The sequence below is a fragment of the Trichomycterus rosablanca genome, chromosome 25, assembly GCF_030014385.1.
Source record: "Trichomycterus rosablanca isolate fTriRos1 chromosome 25, fTriRos1.hap1, whole genome shotgun sequence".
Lineage (NCBI taxonomy): Eukaryota > Metazoa > Chordata > Actinopteri > Siluriformes > Trichomycteridae > Trichomycterus > Trichomycterus rosablanca.
In genome coordinates, this window is record NC_086012.1 from 9,341,295 (window position 1) to 9,360,608 (window position 19,314).

Genomic DNA, 19,314 nt, shown 5'->3' on the forward strand with positions numbered 1-19,314 from the left:
GGACACCAACTCAGGAACAGAAGTGCCGTCGGAGGACACCAACTCAGGAACAGGAGCGTCGCCGAGGGACACCAACTCAGGAACAGGAGTGCCATCAGGGGGCACCAACTCGGGAACAGGAGCGGCATCGGGCTGCGCCAACTCGGGAACAGGAGCGCCATCGGGCTGCGCCAACTCGGGAACAGGAGCGCCATCGGGATGCGCCAACTCGGGAACAGGAGCGCCATCGGGATGCGCCAACTCGGGAACAGGAGCGCCATCGGGATGCGCCAACTCGGGAACAGGAGCGCCATCGGGATGCGCCAACTCGGGAACAGGAGCGCCATCGGGATGCGCCAACTCGGGAACAGGAGCGCCATCGGGATGCGCCAACTCGGGAACAGGAGCCAGCTGCCGTGAGCCTGGCGAAGAGGCCTCGGGAGTCAGCTGCGGTGAGCCTGGCGAAGAGGCTTCGGGCGTCAGCTGCGATGAGCCTGGCGAAGAGGCTTCGGGAGTCAGCTGCGGTGAGCCTGGCGAAGAGGCTTCGGGAGTCAGCTGCGGTGAGCCTGGCGAAGAGGCTTCGGGAGTCAGCTGCGGTGAGCCTGGCGACGAGGCTTCGGGAGTCAGCTGCGGTGAGCCTGGCGACGAGGCTTCGGGAGTCAGCTGCGGTGAGCCTGGCGAAGAGGCTTCGGGAGTCAGCTGCGGTGAGCCTGGCGAAGAGGCTTCGGGAGTCAGCTGCGAAAATCCTTGAGAAACTCCTTGAAACAGCTGTGAGGACCCTGAAGAGGCGTCCGAAGTCACTAGCGGAAACACTGGAAAAACGTCATTCAGCTGCGAGGACCCTGGAGAGGCGTCCAAAGTCAGCTGCAAAAACACTGGAGAAACGTCACTCAGCTGAGAAAACACTGGAGAGGCGTCCGAAATCAGCTGCTTGGACCCTGAATATGCGTCAAAAGCCAGCTGTTTGGACCCTGGAGAAACTGGACTCAGCTGCGAAAACACTGGAGAGGCGTCCGAAATCAGCTGCTTGGACCCTGGATATGTGTCAAAAGTCAGCTGTTTGGACCCTGGAGAAACTGAACTCAGCTGAACCTGAGTACACGGGACTGGAGCCGGCAAACAAACAGAGAGACCCTCGGAGCCCTTGGGGTCGAAACAGGAAATAGGACCTAAATAATTTTGGCTGGCTCCTAACATGGACTTGGGACAGTCACGAGCTTTATAAGCGGGCACTGGCTCCTGGACCACATCCGCAGTGGGCACTGGGGAAAACTTAACCTCCCCAGTGGGCACTGGATGCCTGGTATAAGCTGCAGTGGGCACTTTGCTACATGAAAATTGGGTTCTCATGAGGCCCTCAAAATCCTTCACCGAGTTCAGCACAACTCCCCTGTCAGACCAAAGCTGCTTAGCCCACTCACGAGCAGCACCCCTCAGTCTAGACATCATAAATCGTACCTTGTCGATTTCAGTTGGCTGGGGGTCCAGAAGGTTCTGCAGGTAGAGCTGGCTCTGTAGAAGGAAGCCTTCAACCCTATGGTTGCTTCCATCATAAGGAGCCGGCCTACTAAGCGGGAAGACTAGAGGAAACCTCATAGATCCCAAGTCTGGGAAAACATGAACAAGCAACATCTCGCTGTGTCCTAAATGGGGAGATTATTCTGTAACGGTGATGTGGGCTAGACGGACAGGAGGGGCGGACACAAACGCAGAGATGTGTAAACAACAGATTTAATATAACAAAAGACAGGACATACCACGCTAAGAGGACTAACAAAGCTAACAAGGCTAAACAAAGACTAAACAGGACTAAACAGACTAACAGGACTAAACAGACTAACAGGACTAAACAGATTAACAGGACTAAACAGACTAACAGGCTAAACAGACCAACAGGATTAAACAGACTAACAGGACTAAACAGACTGGACAGGACTAAACAGATTAACAGGACTAAACAGACTAACAGGATTAAGGACTAAACAGACTAAACAGAACTAAACAGACTAAACAGGCTAACGGACAGGCTAATACACACAGGCTAACAAACAAGGACTAAGCTAACAGACAGGGGCTGAACAGTGACTAAACTAAACAGGCTAACAAAGCTACACAGGCTAAACAGACTAAACAGGTTAAACAGACTAAACAGACAGGACAGGACTAAACAGACAGAACAGGACTAAACAGACTAAACAGGACTAAACAGACTAACTGGCTAAACAGACTAAACAGGTTAACGGACAGGCTAAACAAAGACTAAACAGGTTAAACAGACTAAACAGACAGGACAGGACTAAACAGACAGAACAGGACTAAACAGACTAAACAGGACTAAACAGACTAACTGGCTAAACAGACTAAACAGGTTAACGGACAGGCTAAACAAAGACTAAACAGGTTAAACAGACTAAACAGACAGGACAGGACTAAACAGACAGAACAGGACTAAACAGACTAAACAGGTTAACGGACAGGCTAAACAAAGACTAAACAGGACTAAACAGACTAAACAGACTAAACAGGCTAACGGACAGGCTAAACAAAGACTAAACAGGACTAAACAGACTAAACAGACCAAACAGACTAAACAGGCTAACGGACAGGCTAAACAGACCGGATGAAACGGCAAGGAGCAAGGAGCAAGGAGCAAGGAGCAAGGAGCAAGGAGCAAGGAGCAAGGAGCAAGGAGCAAGAGCAGTCACCAGAGCAAACAGACAGAGTTACCCTCAATAATCTCCAACCAGCCTTTCCCTGAGCCTCTCCTAAATAGTAGCAGCTGGGGCTAATTAGCCCCAGCTAACCAATCAGGAGAGGGAGGCTGGCTGGAGACTGGGGAGAGAAGGGCGTGGCACACTGGAGCACAGGATCACCCTGAGGCTCCAAGCGTGACACCATGACTGTGTTCGATATAACCTTGTGAATTAATGAACCTTGTGTGATGAGTAACTACCGTTCCTGTCATGAATGTAACCAAAGTGTGAATCATGACGTTAAAATCCTAATAAACAAACAAAATACTAGCCCTAAATTGCCCCCATCCCAACTTTTTTGGAGTGTGTTGCAGGCCTGAAATGCAGGAATGGAGGTATATTAAGAAATAAAATGAAGTTGAGCAGGCAAAACATGAACTTGGGTTTAAACTGTAAAAACTCTGTGTTTTTATTTTATTTGCATTCTCCGTACTGTCCCAAGTTTTTTGATCGCAGTCTCTTCTCTGCTGCCATGGTCATACTTATATTTGCTTCTCCAGTTCAATCAATTTTAAGCGTTTTTGGATCCATTCCATGTTTTGTAGGCAGCTTTGCTCCACTTAATTCAGACTAGCACAGGTGGTTTTAAATTAAGCTAGTTTGGGACTCCATAGTCCATGTGTTAGTAATCAGTAGTTAATCTGTGTTTCAGAAAGTCCTTTTTAAAGTCACTATTCCAGACTAAGGCCTACTCCTGTCTTTAGTTAAACCCTGTTCGGGAAACCACCCCAGAGAGTTCGAATCCTGGCTCTGCCATGCAGCCACTGTTGGGCCCTTGTGCCCTTCTTGGCTTCAGAGGTGCAGTGCAATGGCTGCAAATAGGGGGAAAATGCAACAAAAATGCAAATGAGCTGTGATATGTGGATAACACGTGTATGTATATATTAAATAAATATATAAACAGCAGTGGTAGCCTAGCGGTTAAGGTACTGGATTAGTAATTGAAAGGTTGCTGGTTCCCACCACTGCAAAGTTCCCACTGAGCAAGGCTCTTAACCCTCAATTGCTTAGACAATATATATGGTCACAGTACTGTAAGTCACTTTGGATTAAAGTACTGTATCTGCTAAATACAGAAAATGTAAATGTATGGCAAGTAAATACATTCTGTTCTATTCTTAAAAAGGAATGACTGCAATAAAAAGCTTTATTTTGGATTCAATATTTAATTCTATGTATCTTTATATTCCCTTTCATTTATAATTTTTTTTCTTTTTTTTTAATTTTTCCCTTATTTTTCTCCCAGTTACCAATTCCCCTATTGCAATTCTCTTGGTGTTTGTACCACCCCTGGCATTAGACCACTATTCCACCAGAGCACCCCTCTCCAAAATCTAAATGTTTCTAAGATTTTTAGTCTTTTAGTTTTAAACAATCTCCTTGGAGAACAAGGACACTCCAAGAACACACAAACTCCACAAAGAAAGGGCCCTGGAAATCAAACCCAGGCTTTTCTTGCTGTGAGGTAACAGTGTTACCCACTGCACCACTGTGCTACCTGGATTGGTCTGTTAGTGTAACGATAATAACCTAAAAGGTTGGAGATCTAACAGCTGTTTTTCAAAGATGGGGTGGGGTGGGGTGTGGTGGGGTGGGGTGGGGTGTGGTGGGGTGGGGTGGGGTGGGGTGTGGTGGGGTGGGGGACCGGCCGCTAATTGAATTAGGACTTGTTTTTAAGTTGTGTTTAATCTAGATGTATTTAAGATCCATTCACAAGTTCTGTGTGGACAGACAGAATACGTGCCAAACTGACACATTTCACTGTGTGATTTGAATGTGCCAAAGCAAGACACAGTACGAGCATCGTATTTTGGTCCAAGCAGTGTGCTGTAATTACTGTCCAATCACAATCCTCTACCAAATTTGGGGTGTGGTTAATTGGGCTGTACAGACACAATTGATCACAGATTACAAAATCACACAGTGCAAACAAGGTAAAAACTGCAATGAGGTGCCCATTCTTTAGCTATTTTCCTGCGTCCTGTTTTGGCACATTCAACACCTCACACAGCTGCGAGTTAGTTGCATTTTAAGCTGATTTGCATTAAATTTCATTCTTATAAATATAAACCTACCTGTTTTCCTGCATGCTACTGTGGAAAAAGCAATGATGTGTGTATTGCATTGCACATTTTTTTCACTATAGTGATTGCATTTCAATTTGGCACAAATTTTCCTTCATAGTTCTGTACATTGTGTCCTATCACAGAAGACAGACCCTGACTTTTGGACTTGGTCCTTTTCGTCTTGGGTCCAGAGCACACGGCATGCGTTTTTTCCAAAAAAGACCTGGAATGCTGATTCATCTGACCACAATACGTTTTTACTGTGTGATGGTCACAGTAAGATGCCTCCGAGCCCAGAGAAGTTGACGCCGCTTCTGGACATGATTAACATAGAGCTTCTTTTTTGCACAGTAAAGTTTTAAGTGCCATTTGTGCATGTAACTCTGTATTGTAGTGCTTGACAAAGGTTTGCCAAAATAATCCCTCACCCATGTGGTTATATCAGCTAGTGTTGAGTGGCGGTTTTTGATGCAGTGCCGTCTGAGGGATGGAAGATCACGGGTGTTCAGCTTAAGCTTGCGCCCTTGGCCTTTACGCACTGAAATTCCTCCGGATTCCTTTAATCGTTTAATGATATTATGCACTGTAGAGGGAGAAAGATGCAAATCCCTTCCAATCTTTCTTTGAGGTACATTGTTTTTAAACATTTCAATCATTTCCTATGCATTTGTTGACAAACTGGAGATCCTCTGATCATCTTTGTTCATCAAAGACTCAGCCTTTCCTGGATGCTGCTTTTGTATCAAACCATGATTACACCTGTTGACATCATCTGTTTGGAATCACATCATTATTTAGTTTTTTCACCTCATTACTAGCCCTAAATTGCCCCTGTCCCAACTTTTTTGAAATGTGTTGCAGCCCTGAAATTCAGGAATGGAGGTATATTAACAAATGACAAAACATAAAATATATCTTGGGTTCAAACTGTCTGCAATAAAATAAAAGTCAAAGTAAATGTAAGACTTATTTGGGGTTGTTCAATATAAATGGTTGACATACAGTATGTTATACACACTATAATGCTGAAAGTGTGTGGACACCTGTCCATGATATTGTTGGCCATTCCATTCCGAAATCATGCCCACAAGGTTATAGATTGTGTATGTTGGAAAATGTGCCTATACGTTTAAATTAGCATGTGTAAGGTCGGGCTTTAATGTTGGACAGACAGCTCTGGCTCTCAATTAACATTCTAGTACATCCTTAAGGATTTCAATGGGGTTAATGTCAGAGCTCATGCAGGCAACAAAAGCTCCTTCACATCAAACCATGTCTTAATGGACCTCACTTTGTTCACAGGGACACAGACATGCTGGAAGAGCTTTGTTCCCCAAACATTACTACACAGCTGAAAGCATATTATTGATTATATATTTATTATAATTGCTCTTATACACATGTTAGCAATGAGTGTGGCTAATTATTTCAACTTAAAAATAAGGAGACCTTATAATTTTATCCACATAACATATTCATGTCATCATTTAGCCCAGCCCTCCACACACATACACTTAAACATTGTGATCTTAATATAACCTGGCATGTGCAGTGTGCTGGGCTTTTGGTGGTGGGTTGACATGTTTACCACTCTTGAGGAGCAATTAGCACCAGAGAGAATGTACGGGTGAATAAAACATGTACAAACGAAATGGATTTTTTTTTGAGAGGGAGAGATGAATAATTGAAGACCATGAGAGAAAAAGTGGACGACATGGTGGCACAGCTGATAAAATAGGAGCTGCATGGGTCCTGGGGACCTGGCTGCAATCCTCGTCTCTGGTCAATATCTGTCAAGAGTTTTCCATGCTCTCATGATGTCTCATAATTTTCTAACTGAGTTATGTGTCTAATATTAAAGGTAGTTTTTTAATGTGAATCATATAAGTGTGACACATGCAGAAATAGAAGAAACTGGAAAGGGGCAAATACTTTTTCTAGTTGTAAATGTTCCCATACCCCAAAAAATACCCTCCCAAATCATGTAAAATAATGTAAAACTTAAAACAACATTGTTCTAGTTGTAGCAGCAATTATATAATAAATACACAGCCTATATACACTGATCAGCCATAGCATTAAAAACACCTTCTTGTTTCTACACTCACTGTCCATTTTATCAGCTCCACTTACCATATAGCAGCACTTTGTAGTTCTACAATTACTGACTGTAGTCCATCTGTTTCTCTGCATGCAGCCCCCTTTCATGCTGTTCTTCAATGGTCAGGACTCTCCCAGGATCACTACAGAGTAGGTATTATTTGGGTGGTGGGTCATTCTCAGCACAGCAGTGACACTGACATGGTGGTGGTGTGTTAGTGTGTGTTAAGACACAGAAGTGCTGATGGAGTTTTTAAACACCTCACTGTCACTGCTGGACTGAGAATAGTCCACCAACCAAAAATGTATCCAGCCAACAGCGCACTGTAGGCAGCGTCCTGTGACCACTGGTGGTCTAGAAGATGACCAACTCAAACTGCAGCAAGAATGAGCGATCATCTCTGACTTTACATCTACAAGGTGGACCAACTAGGTAGGAGTGTCTAATGGAGTAGACAATGAGTGGACATGGTATTTAAAAACTCCAAAGCTTTAAAAAAAAAAGGGGGGGGACTTTATATTATGCCCATGGTCAGGTGGTAGCATAACAAATTCATGGTCAGGTGTCTACATATTTTTGGCCAAAGTGTTGATGTAACAGTGCAGACAAGTGTGTCATGAAGGTGGAGCCCAGCAACCATAAGAATGAGATAAAACCAATGGAGGCCTATACGAGCAATGATTGGCTTGTCTGTGGGTGGGATTGCCGGAGGGATTCCTTATAACTTCTGAAATTTTTGATGATGCCTACACAATGAGACGGGGGATAATGGAGATCAGTTCATGACACTCTGTATGCGATACTGATCCCCATATAAACCTGCCTCATGCAGGTAACAAAGAGGGGGCGTGTGTTAGTCACAGCACTCTTTGGTCAGGAGTGGAGGTTAGCGGCGGGAGAGGAAGCAAAATGTGATCAGGTAATTGCATGCAACTAAATTGGGAGGAAAATGGGGGGGGAAACGCAACCAAGGGAGCTAATAGCTAAACTTCAAGCTGAGAGGTCCAGCCATGATCTGGCAAAGAGGCCGGAATTTAACTGCAGAAGCAAATTAACACCAAATAAGGTTCAGAGACTGCCGAATAAAGAACTTGGCACTGTCAGTCATCAGCTTCTTCATGCCCCTGCTGGCCCATAGTGGCATGGCAGGTGGGCATGTCCTTTAATCTGTGCACCCTGCAGGTGGCCTTGTCACCATTCTTAACTAAATTCTTAAGCAGCACTATTGCAGGTACGTCTGGCTGGTACATGTGTGTCTGGAATAAAGAAAGAGGGAGAGACAAGAAGAAACAGAAAAAAAAGACAGAGAGAAAGAAAATAATGGAACTCATAAATTTCCTCGGACAGTTTTGGCATCTCACCCTGACGATGATGTCATTGTGCGCGGTCATTGGTATTCAGGCTGCGTCCAGCAAGGTGGATAGTGACGTTTACAAAATGGTATGACTTTTTAATCGGACACTGTTCTTCTGGCTGATCTTGTGCTGCTTTTAGACCTCAACAATCACTTGGTTTCCTTTTTACACAGAAAAAAAATCTAATTTTATCATTTGAATAACTTGTGAGAACTAAGCAGAATGACAATATGAGCTGGACAATATAAGCTACAGCCACAGTCATACAGCTGTAAGGACATGCCTTAGAAGTGATCAAGAGAAGTGGTGTTAGAAATCCTATTCTGCATTCTTCTACAAGCTTGAGGGACATCTCATTCCAAAAACATTAAAGTGTGATTGTACACTATACTGCCAAAAGTATTCACTCGTCTGCCTTTACACGCATATGAACTTGAGTGACATCCCATTCTTAATCCATAGGGTTTAATATGATGTTGGCCCACCCTTTGGAGCTATAACAGCGTCAACTCTTATGGGAAGGCTTTCCACAAGGTTTAGGAGTGTGTTTATGGGAATTTTTGACCATTCCTCCAGAAGCTCATTTGTGAGGTCAGACACTGATGTTGGACGAGAAGGCCTGGCTTTCAGTCTCCGCTTTAATTCATCCCAAAGGTGTTCTATCGGGTTGAGGTCGGGACTCCAGTCAAGTTCTTCCACATCAAACTCGCTCATCCATGTCTTTATGGACCTTGCTTTGCGCACTGGTGCGCAGTCTTGTTGAAACATGAAGGGGCCATCCCCAAACTGTTCCCACAAAGTTGGGAGCATGAAATTGTCCAAAATCTCTTGGTATGCTGAAGCATTAAGAGTTCCTTTCACTGGAACTAAGGGGTCGAGCCCCTGCAAGACAATGCCAGGCCTTATTTTGTACATGTTACAACTGCATGGCTTCACAGACACAGGGGTGGCACGGTGGCTAAGTGGGTAGCACTGTCGCCTCACAGCAAGAAGGTCCTGGGTTCAATCCCCAAGTGGGGAGGTCCGGGTCCTTTCTGTGTGGAGTTTGCATGTTCTTCCTGTGTCCGCGTGGGTTTCCTCCGGGTGCTCTGATTTCCTCCCACAGTCCAAAAACATGCAAGTGAGGTGAATTGGAGATACAAAATTGTCCATGACTGTGTTTGATATAACCTTGTGAACTGATGAACCTTGTGTAATGAGTAACTACCGTTCCTGTCATGAATGTAACCAAAGTGTAAAACATGATGTTAAAATCCTAATAAACAAACAAACAAATCACAGACACAGAGGGCATGTGCTTGACTGGTCTGTCTGCAGTCCAGATCTGTTCCCTGTTAAAATATATAAATCATTATATAGAGAAGAATTAGACACCAGCAACTATGCACAGCTGAAGTCTAATATCAAGCAAGAACTTGCACAACGTGATTCCACACTTAACTGGTGTTTTATCTGTTGATTTTTTTGTCATGCTAGCATGCATTCATTATTATGACAGGCACTTATTGTTTATACAACTCAGGCAAGATCATTGAATCATTGAATTCAGGTGTTCCAATCACTTCCATGGCCACAGGTGTATAAAACCAAGCACCTAGGCATGCAGACTGCTTCTACAAACATTTGTGAAAGAATGGGTCACTTTCAGGAGCTCAGTGAATTCCAGCGTGGTACTGTGATAGGATGCCACCTGTGCAACAAGTCCAGTCGTGAAATTTCCTTGCTACTAAATTTTCCACAGTCAACTGTCAGTGCTATTATAACAAAGTGAAGCGATTGGGAATGACAGCAACTCAGCCACGAAGTGGTAGGCCACGTAAAATGACAGAGCGGGCTCAGCGGATGCTGAGGCACATAGTGTGCAGAGGTCGCCAACCTTTCTGCAGAGTCGATCGCTACACACCTCCAAACTTCATGTGGCCTTCAGATTAGCTCAAGAACAGTGTGTAGAGATCTTCATGGAATGGGTTTCCATGGCCGAGCAGCTGCATCCAAGCCTTACAACACCATGCACAATGCAAAGTGTCGGATGCAGTGGTGTAAAGCACGCCGTCACTGGACTCTGGAGTGACGAATCACGCTTCTCCATCTGGCAATCTGTTGGACAAGTCTGGGTTTGGCGGTTGCCAGGAGAACGGTACTTGTCTGACTGCATTGTGCCAAGTGTAAAGTTTGGTGGAGGAGGATTATGGTGTGGGGTTGTTTTTCAGGAGTTGGGCTCGGCCCCTTAGTTCCAGAGAAAGGAACTCTTGATGCTTCAGCATACCAAGAGATTTTGGACAATTTCATGCTCCCAACATTGTGGAAACAGTTTGGGGATGGTCCCTTCCTGTTCCAACATGACTGTGCACCAGTGCACAAAGCAAAGTCCATAAAGACGTGGATGAGCGAGTTTGTTGTGGAAGAACTTGACTGGCCTGAGTCCAGACCTCAACCCGACAGAACACCTTTGGGATGAATTAGAGCAGAGACTGTGAGCCAGGTCTTCTCGTCCAACATCAGTGTCTGACCTCACAAATGTGCTTCTGGAAGAATGGTCAAAAATTCCCATAAACACACTCCTAATCCTAAAACCATAACCACTGCATACCTTAGCTTATGTTCTTCCAGATGCTATTAAATGTATAACCATGTGTTGCCCCATTAGGAATAAAATCACTAACTTGTTAGAAAGCCAAACAAGCGTTTCTTTGACACATCATCTGTGTGACGCAAACTGAATAAATGCAAATAACACCATTTCTTACTAAAAATTAAATCAGAAGGTCTTTCAAATCAAAGCGGCTTTCAACCATTAGCACCAATTCTGTAGGAGCGTTTCATTCACCCCAGTTGTTCCTGTGAAGTGCACTATGTAGGGTATTCCACCATAGTAAGTGAGATTCCAATCCAAAGGTATTGAAAATATTCAAATGAAGTGAAATTCAAACTGTAGGGAGTGGGAAGCTGGCTGTAACATTTACCCATTGTGTGTGTTGCGGGTAAATATATATATATATAATTCCACACGTAACTAATGTTAACACATGCTAACACATTCTGCAATTTCCCTTTGGGATCAATAAGGTATTCTGATTCTGATTCTGATTCTAACACTAGGGACTCTTGTTTACAAGTCATTTTTTTGCGAGTCATGAGTCGATTCCAAATTATTTGAAACAAGTCAGAGTTGAGTCTGAAGTTGCTGTGTGTGCGACTTTTGCCCTGATTTTTGCTCGCCGATTGGTCAGCGCTAGATTTGCCGACTCGGGAGCAACTCGGCATTCGCTCAGTGATCGAAACTCGGCTCTCAATCACTATGTGTGAACTACTCAACAACTCGATCCGAGCGGCTCACCAAGTGATCGCCGAGCGCTCGCTGACTGAAGTGAGATTTCTAGCATGTCAGATATCTGAATCTGAGTTGCCCGACTGGCAATGAGTGCTATGTCGAACAGCCAATGAGAACGCAAGATACGGTGTGAGGGGAAACACAGGGGAGAAGTTGTAAAAAGGTGGGACAGGGGCATAATATAGTTTAAATCAGAATACATTGACACACACAAGTTTTACAGTATTTCTGACCTTGGAAAGTCGTGTAGTGGGAACTTGGCATTACGTGCGACTTGGACTCGACTCGTAGACTCGAGTCCCCATCTCTGGACAGACCCACAATGTTGCAAACTAAAGTAAATAAATGATTCAGCCATAATCTGCTTTGTACTTCAAATAGTTTATATGTAGATTTGAATATTTTTACTAGTTCATAATTTGCTGTGTTTTCATGTTATTATTTATTTGTTGTATTGTAATGTGTTATGCTATTGCATTGTAAGCACAAATTTGTTATTGTGGCAGCACAACACTGCACTAATACCACACATCATTCTTACATTTTCTTAAAGGTTAAGCTTGCTCAAGGAAAGAATGAAACTTGGGAGTTTTTCACTTATATATTTTTTACTTATCTAACATTATTGATTTAATAATAGTACGAGTAGGCAAAACAGAATGACAGAGAGAGATGGAAAGAGAATCTGCTGAACACCGGCATTCACATTTTTGCTGGATGATGCAAATGCATGTACACCGCCTTCGCTGCAGCGAGTGTCTGTGTAATTATGTTCTGAGTTTGTTCGAGGATGCATGTTTGCAAAAGATAAAGTTAGTTTTTAAACTAAAAAAAATGCTGTGGGTTTTTTTTGTTGGGATTTGTTTGAGCTGTGGGGTTTGTTTTGTGGTGAGTTATGTGTTTATGCTGTGGGGTTTGTTTTGTGGTGAGTTATGTGTTTATGCTGTGGGGTTTGTTTTGTGATTAGTTATGTGTTTATGCTGTGGGGTTTGTTTTGTGATTAGTTATGTGTTTATGCTGAGGGGTTTGTTTTGTGATTAGTTATGTGTTTATGCTGTGGGGTTTGTTTTGTGATTAGTTATGTGTTTATGCTGTGGGGTTTGTTTGTGGTTAGAGATTTGTTTATGCTGTGGGGTTTGTTTGTGGTTAGAGATTTGTTTATGCCGTGGGGTTTGTTTTGTGGTTAGTTATGTGTTTATGCTGTGGGGTTTGTTTGTGGTTAGAGATTTGTTTATGCTGTGGGGTTTGTTTTGTGGTTAGTTATGTGTTTATGCTGTGGGGTTTGTTTGTGGTTAGGGATTTGTTTATGCTGTGGGGTTTGTTTTGTGGTTAGTTATGTGTTTATGCTGTGGGGTTTGTTTTGTGGTTAGTTATGTGTTTATGCTGTGGGGTTTGTTTTGTGGTTAGGGATTGGTTTATGCTGTGGGGTTTGTTTGTGATTAGTTATGTGTTTATGCTGTGGGGTTTGTTTGTGATTAGTTATGTGTTTATGCTGTGGGGTTTGTTTGTGATTAGTTATGTGTTTATGCTGTGGGGTTTGTTTTGTGATTAGTTATGTGTTTATGCTGTGGGGTTTGTTTGTGGTTAGAGATTTGTTTATGCTGTGGGGTTTGTTTTGTGGTTAGTTATGTGTTTATGCTGTGGGGTTTGTTTTGTGATTAGTTATGTGTTTATGCTGTGGGGTTTGTTTTGTGGTTAGTTATGTGTTTATGCTGTGGGGTTTGTTTTGTGGTTAGAGATTTGTTTATGCTGTGGGGTTTGTTTTGTGATTAGTTATGTGTTTATGCTGTGGGGTTTGTTTTGTGGTTAGTTATGTGTTTCTGCTGTGGGGTTTGTTTGTGGTTAGAAATTTGTTTATGCTGTGGGGTTTGTTTTGTGATTAGTTATGTGTTTATGCTGTGGGGTTTGTTTTGTGGTTAGTTATGTGTTTATGCTGTGGGGTTTGTTTGTGGTTAGAGATTTGTTTATGCTGTGGGGTTTGTTTTGTGATTAGTTATGTGTTTATGCTGTGGGGTTTGTTTTGTGGTTAGTTATGTGTTTATGCTGTGGGGTTTGTTTGTGGTTAGAGATTTGTTTATGCTGTGGGGTTTGTTTTGTGGTTAGTTATGTGTTTATGCTGTGGGGTTTGTTTTGTGATTAGTTATGTGTTTATGCTGTGGGGTTTGTTTGTGGTTAGAGATTTGTTTATGCTGTGGGGTTTGTTTTGTGATTAGTTATGTGTTTATGCTGTGGGGTTTGTTTTGTGGTTAGTTATGTGTTTATGCTGTGGGGTTTGTTTTGTGGTTAGTTATGTGTTTATGCTGTGGGGTTTGTTTTGTGGTTAGGGATTGGTTTATGCCGTGGGGTTTGTTTTGTGATTAGTTATGTGTTTATGCTGTGGGGTTTGTTTGTGGTTAGGGATTTGTTTATGCTGTGGGGTTTGTTTTGTGGTTAGTTATGTGTTTATGCTGTGGGGTTTGTTTTGTGGTTAGTTATGTGTTTATGCTGTGGGGTTTGTTTTGTGGTTAGGGATTGGTTTATGCTGTGGGGTTTGTTTTGTGATTAGTTATGTGTTTATGCTGTGGGGTTTGTTTGTGGTTAGTTATGTGTTTATGCTGTGGGGTTTGTTTTGTGGTTAGGGATTTGTTTATGCTGTGGGGTTTGTTTTGTGGTTAGGGATTTGTTTATGCTGTGGGATTTGTTTTGTGGTTAGTTATGTGTTTATGCAGTGGGGTTTGTTTTGTGGTTAGTTATGTGTTTATGCAGTGGGGTTTGTTTTGTGGTTAGTTATGTGTTTATGCAGTGGGGTTTGTTTTGTGGTTAGTCATGTGTTTATGCTGTTTTGAGCATTTGTTGAAAAAGCAGCCAAAAAAATATGACCAAATATTACAAAGCATACATACCATAGTTAAAATAACTGAACCCCTTTTTTTTCAGTGCTTGCTGGGCCGCGGTTTTCTCAGGAGCCTGCAGATCAGTCTGTGGTGTTGGGGGAGAGGGTTGTGCTGTCCTGTGTGGTCTTTAACTACACCGGTATCATCCAATGGACCAAAGATGGACTTGCCCTTGGCATCGGCGAGGACTTGAGGGGTAAGATGTCTCGCACACACACACACATACACACACAATCGACATAAAGCGATCGCCTGTATACAAAATGTTTTCGCATTTACACTATATTGCTGAAAGAATTCGCTCATCTGCCTTCACATACATATGAACTTGAGTGACATCCCATTCTTAATATATAGGGTTTAATACGATGTTGACCCACTCCTTGCAGCTATAACAGCTTTAACTCTTCTGGGAAGGCTTTCCACAAGGTTTAGGAGTGTGTTTAGGGGAATTTTTGACCATTCTTTTAGAAGCGCATTTATGAGGTCAGACACTGACGTTGGGCGAGAAGGCCTGGCTCACAGTCTCCGCTCTAATTCACCCCAGAGGTGTTCTATTGGGTTGAGGTCAAACTTGCTCATCCATGTCTTTATGAACCTTGCTTTGTGCACTGGTGCGCAGTCATGTTGGAACAGGAAAGGACCATCCCCAAACTGTTCCCACAAAGTTGGCAGCATGAAATTGTCCAAAATCTCTTGGTATGCTGAAGCATTAAGAGTTCCTTTCTCTGGAACTAAGGGGCCGAGCCCGACTCCTGAAAAACAACCCCACACCACAATCCATAATGCAGTCAGACAAGTACCGTTCTCCTGGCAACCGCCCAACCCAGACTCGTCCATCGGATTGCCAGATGGAGAAGCGTGATTTGTCACTCCAGAGAACACGTCTCCACTGCTCTAGAGTCCAGTGGCAGCGTGCTTTACACCACTTCATCCGACGCTTTGCATTGCGCTCGGTGATGTAACGCTTGGATGCAGCTGCTCGGCCATGCAAACCCATTCCATGAAGATCTCTACGCACTGTTCTTGAGCTAATCTGAAGGCCACATGAAGTTTGGATTTCTGTAGCGATTGATTCTGCAGAAAGTTGGAGACCTCTGCGCACTATGCACCTCGGCGTCCGCTGACCCCGGTCTGTCATTTTATGTGGCCTAACACTTCGTGGCTGAGTTGCTGTCGTTCCCAATTACTTCCACTTTGTTATAATACCACTGACAGTCGACTGTGGAATATTTAGTAGGGAGGAAATTTCACAACTGGACTTGTTGCACAGGTGGCATCATATCACGGTACCATGCTGGAATTCACTGAGCTCCTGAGAGCGACCCATTCTTTCACTAATGTTTGTAGAAGCAGTCTGCATGCCTAGGTGCTTGGTTTTATACACCTGTGGTCATTTACATTTACATTTACATTTTCAGCATTTAGCAGACGCTTTTATCCAAAGCGACTTACACAATGAGCAACTTAGTGTTAAGGGCCTTGCTCAGGGACCCAACAGTGGCAACTTGGTGGTGGCAGGGCTTGAACCGGCAACCTTCTGTTTACTAGTCCAGTACCTTAACCACTGAGCTATCACTGGCCCTGGTCATGGAAGTGATTGAAACACCTGAATTCAATGATTTGGATAGGTGAGTGAATACTTTTGGCAATATAGTGTATGTGGACACATCTTCTATTCTATTGAGTTATTAAGTGTGGGTGCTTTAGCCACACAAAATGATAACAGGTATATAAAAGCAATTATTAAAATTCAATTATAGAAAATTTAATTATATGACTTGTAGTTCGTGGCAACAGTTTAGAAAGAGTCCTAATCACAACCAATTTGAACACTTTTGGGATAAACATGGAACATCAGATGCAAGTCAGGCCCTCTTGTACAGCATCATTGCTTGACCTCTCTAACGCTGTTTCGATAGAATGGGAACAAATCCCACAGACACACTCTAAAATCTTGTGGAAAACCTTTTTATATTATGGGTTTTGATAGTTGGGATGCCTAACTAGATTATTGTTGAATGTTTATGTACTTTTGAATGTACAACATACACACACAGTACAAATTCCACTTCTACACACATGTGGTTTCAAAATACACTGATGAGCCAAAACATTAAGACCACCCCTACCTCCCAAAATGTTCATGGACAAGCCTGTTTTGTAACAGTTGTGCATGTCACGGTCAGGGCTATATTACATGTTTAGCTCATGGTAGTTGAATGCAGCAGCTGTGGGCATCATAAAAAACTGAGGGACTTTGATAAGAACCAAGGATCATGGCAGCTGTGGTGAGTACCTACTGACAGTGATCTGTGGAGGGACAAGCCACAAATGGACTGGTACTGAGCAAAAAGGCTATGGTGGCTCAAATTGCAGATCATTATATATTTGTTATGAAATGAATGTATTACAGTGCATCAAACCCTTGTGTCTGGGGCTGCTTAGTCACAGGCCAGTTACAGTTCCCATGCTAACTCCAGTACAGTAGACATGCAGACCTTGGAACATTGAAACAATGAAAGAAAGTGGACTTGTCTGACTCCAAGATCATGTGGATGGCCAGGAACATGTGCACCATAATGTATTGTGGGTTGATCCTCCTCGCACCTCGTAGCTCAGCGGTTATGGTACAGGGCTAGTAATGTGAAGGTTCCTGGTTTAAGCCCCACATCTGCTGTTGGGCAAGGCCCTTAAAATGTAAGAGGTACCAGAATCCACAGGACCCCTTCAGATTTCTTGTGTCAGACCTCGAGTCAGACCTCTCTTGACAGGCAGGTGGTGCTAATGTTTTGGCTCATTGGTGTACTTGATGTATTGTGATCTACACCGATCAGCCATAACATTAAAACCACCTCCTTGTTTCTACACTCACTGTCCATTTTATCAGCTCCACTTACCATATAGAAGCACTTTGTAGTTCTACAATTACTGACTGTAGTTCATCTGTTTCTCTACATACTTTTTTAACCTGCTTTCACCCTGTTCTTCAATGGTCAGGACCACCACAGAGCAGTTATTATTTAGGTGGCTATGACATGGTGGTGGTGTGTTAGTGTGTGTTGTGCTGGTATGAGTGGATCAGACACAGCAGCGCTGCTGGAGTTTTTAAATACCGTGTCCACTCACTGTCCACTCTATTAGACACTCCTGCCTAGTTGGTCCACCTTGTAGATGTAAAGTCAGAGAAGATCGCTCATCTATTGATGCTGTTTGAGTCGGTCATCTTCTAGACCAGGGGTGTCAAACTCATTTTCACCGAGGGCCACATCGGCATTATTGTGGCCCTCAAAGGGCCGATTGTAACGTATTCTGCTGTGATTGCAGTCTGTTGTTTTTCTTGGAGGCTAAATTCTGCATTTATATTGCCCTCCTTTACCACAGACACAGCCTCATAACACAAGAGACGCACCGGTTTCTCTTCCTGAAGCACAAACTTGTCTTCACTTTCATTAAATTTCCTCCTTCTGCTTAATTTTCTTACTTATCTTCTTGTTCATTTTGATATGTGTAAATATTTCTTAACATCATCTACTGGCGGGATGTGTCACTTTGCAGGTCACAAAATCAGCATGCATTTTGAGAGATGCAGTTAATGTAGGATTTTACAGTGTATTTTAAGACAATTGTTCTGCCCTCGCTAATAGTTTATCCCCCCATCTCAGCTAGACAGACAGACAGACAGACAGACAGACAGACAGACAGACAGACAGACAGCTCTCTTCAGAATACAGTCGGTTTATTTGCTTCCCAGCTGTGTGATACACTGTGTGCACCAGAATGAAGTAAAAATACAAACAATAAAAACAATAAAGAACTTAATACAGTAAAAGCACACAGCTGTAGTCAAGTGTTACATCTGGTACAATATGAGATTTAACCAAACGTAAAATAGCGCTAAGGAGTTAGCATTCTGTGTAAAGATACTAATTGCTATAATAACGATAACTATTGTATTTAATTACGGTAAATTTGTAACTAAAGCGCTGTGATATACTCACTAAACATTTACAAACAACTGAGAATATAAACGTCACTACTTACAGACGATGCTTTGGTATTATATTACAAGATAATTATTTATATTTATTATTATTGTTTACATTACTACCCGCGTTCTTTTGCCGTAAAAGTCACATGGCTTCTCAGCGAAGGTCAAAGTTAGTTGCCATGACTACGATGTCACCGGTTGCCGTTTAAAGGTGCAGGACTCCCATTAAATTATAAGTGCATCTCTGTAACGACTCGAACCATCACAACAATCGTACAGTCGTTTAAGCTCTCGCGGGCCACATAAAATGACGTGGCGGGCCGGATCTGGCCCGCGGGCCGTGAGTTTGACACCCCTGTTCTAGACCTTCATCAGTGGTCACAGGACGCTGCCCATGGGACGCTGTTGGCTGGATATATATTTGGTTGGTGGACTATTTTCAGTCCAGCAGTGACAGTGAGGTGTTTAAAAACTCCAGCAGCGCTGCTGTGTCTTATCCACTCATACCAGCACAACACACACTAACACACCACCACCATGTCAGTGTCACTGCAGTGCTGAGAATGATCCACCACCCAAATAATACCTGCTCTGTAGTGGTCCTGTAGGGGTCCTGACCATTGAAGAACAGGGGGTTAACAAAGCATGCAGAGAAACAGGTGGACTACAGTTAGTAATTGTAGAACTACAAAGTGCTTTTTTAAGGCGGTTTTAATGTTATGGCTGATCGGTGTATGAGATGTACCACTGTTATCTCACATACAGGCCGTGGTAGCTTAGCAGTTAAGGTACAGAGCTAGTAATTGGAAGGCTGCTGGTTCAAACCCCAAATTTGCCGTTGTTGGGCCCTTGAGCAAAACCCTTA

At 43.2% G+C, this 19,314-nt stretch overlaps 1 protein-coding gene across 1 annotated transcript in view; it reads left to right on the top strand.

Moving 5' to 3' along the window:
- The window catches only part of kirrel1b (kirre like nephrin family adhesion molecule 1b), a 166,797-nt gene that overhangs the window by 74,477 nt on the left and 73,006 nt on the right, over positions 1-19,314 (top strand). Inside the window, exon 2 of the mRNA XM_062987779.1 lies at positions 14,502-14,654. Within this exon, the coding sequence (XP_062843849.1) occupies positions 14,502-14,654 (153 nt within the window). The remainder of the gene's footprint in view (positions 1-14,501; positions 14,655-19,314) is intronic.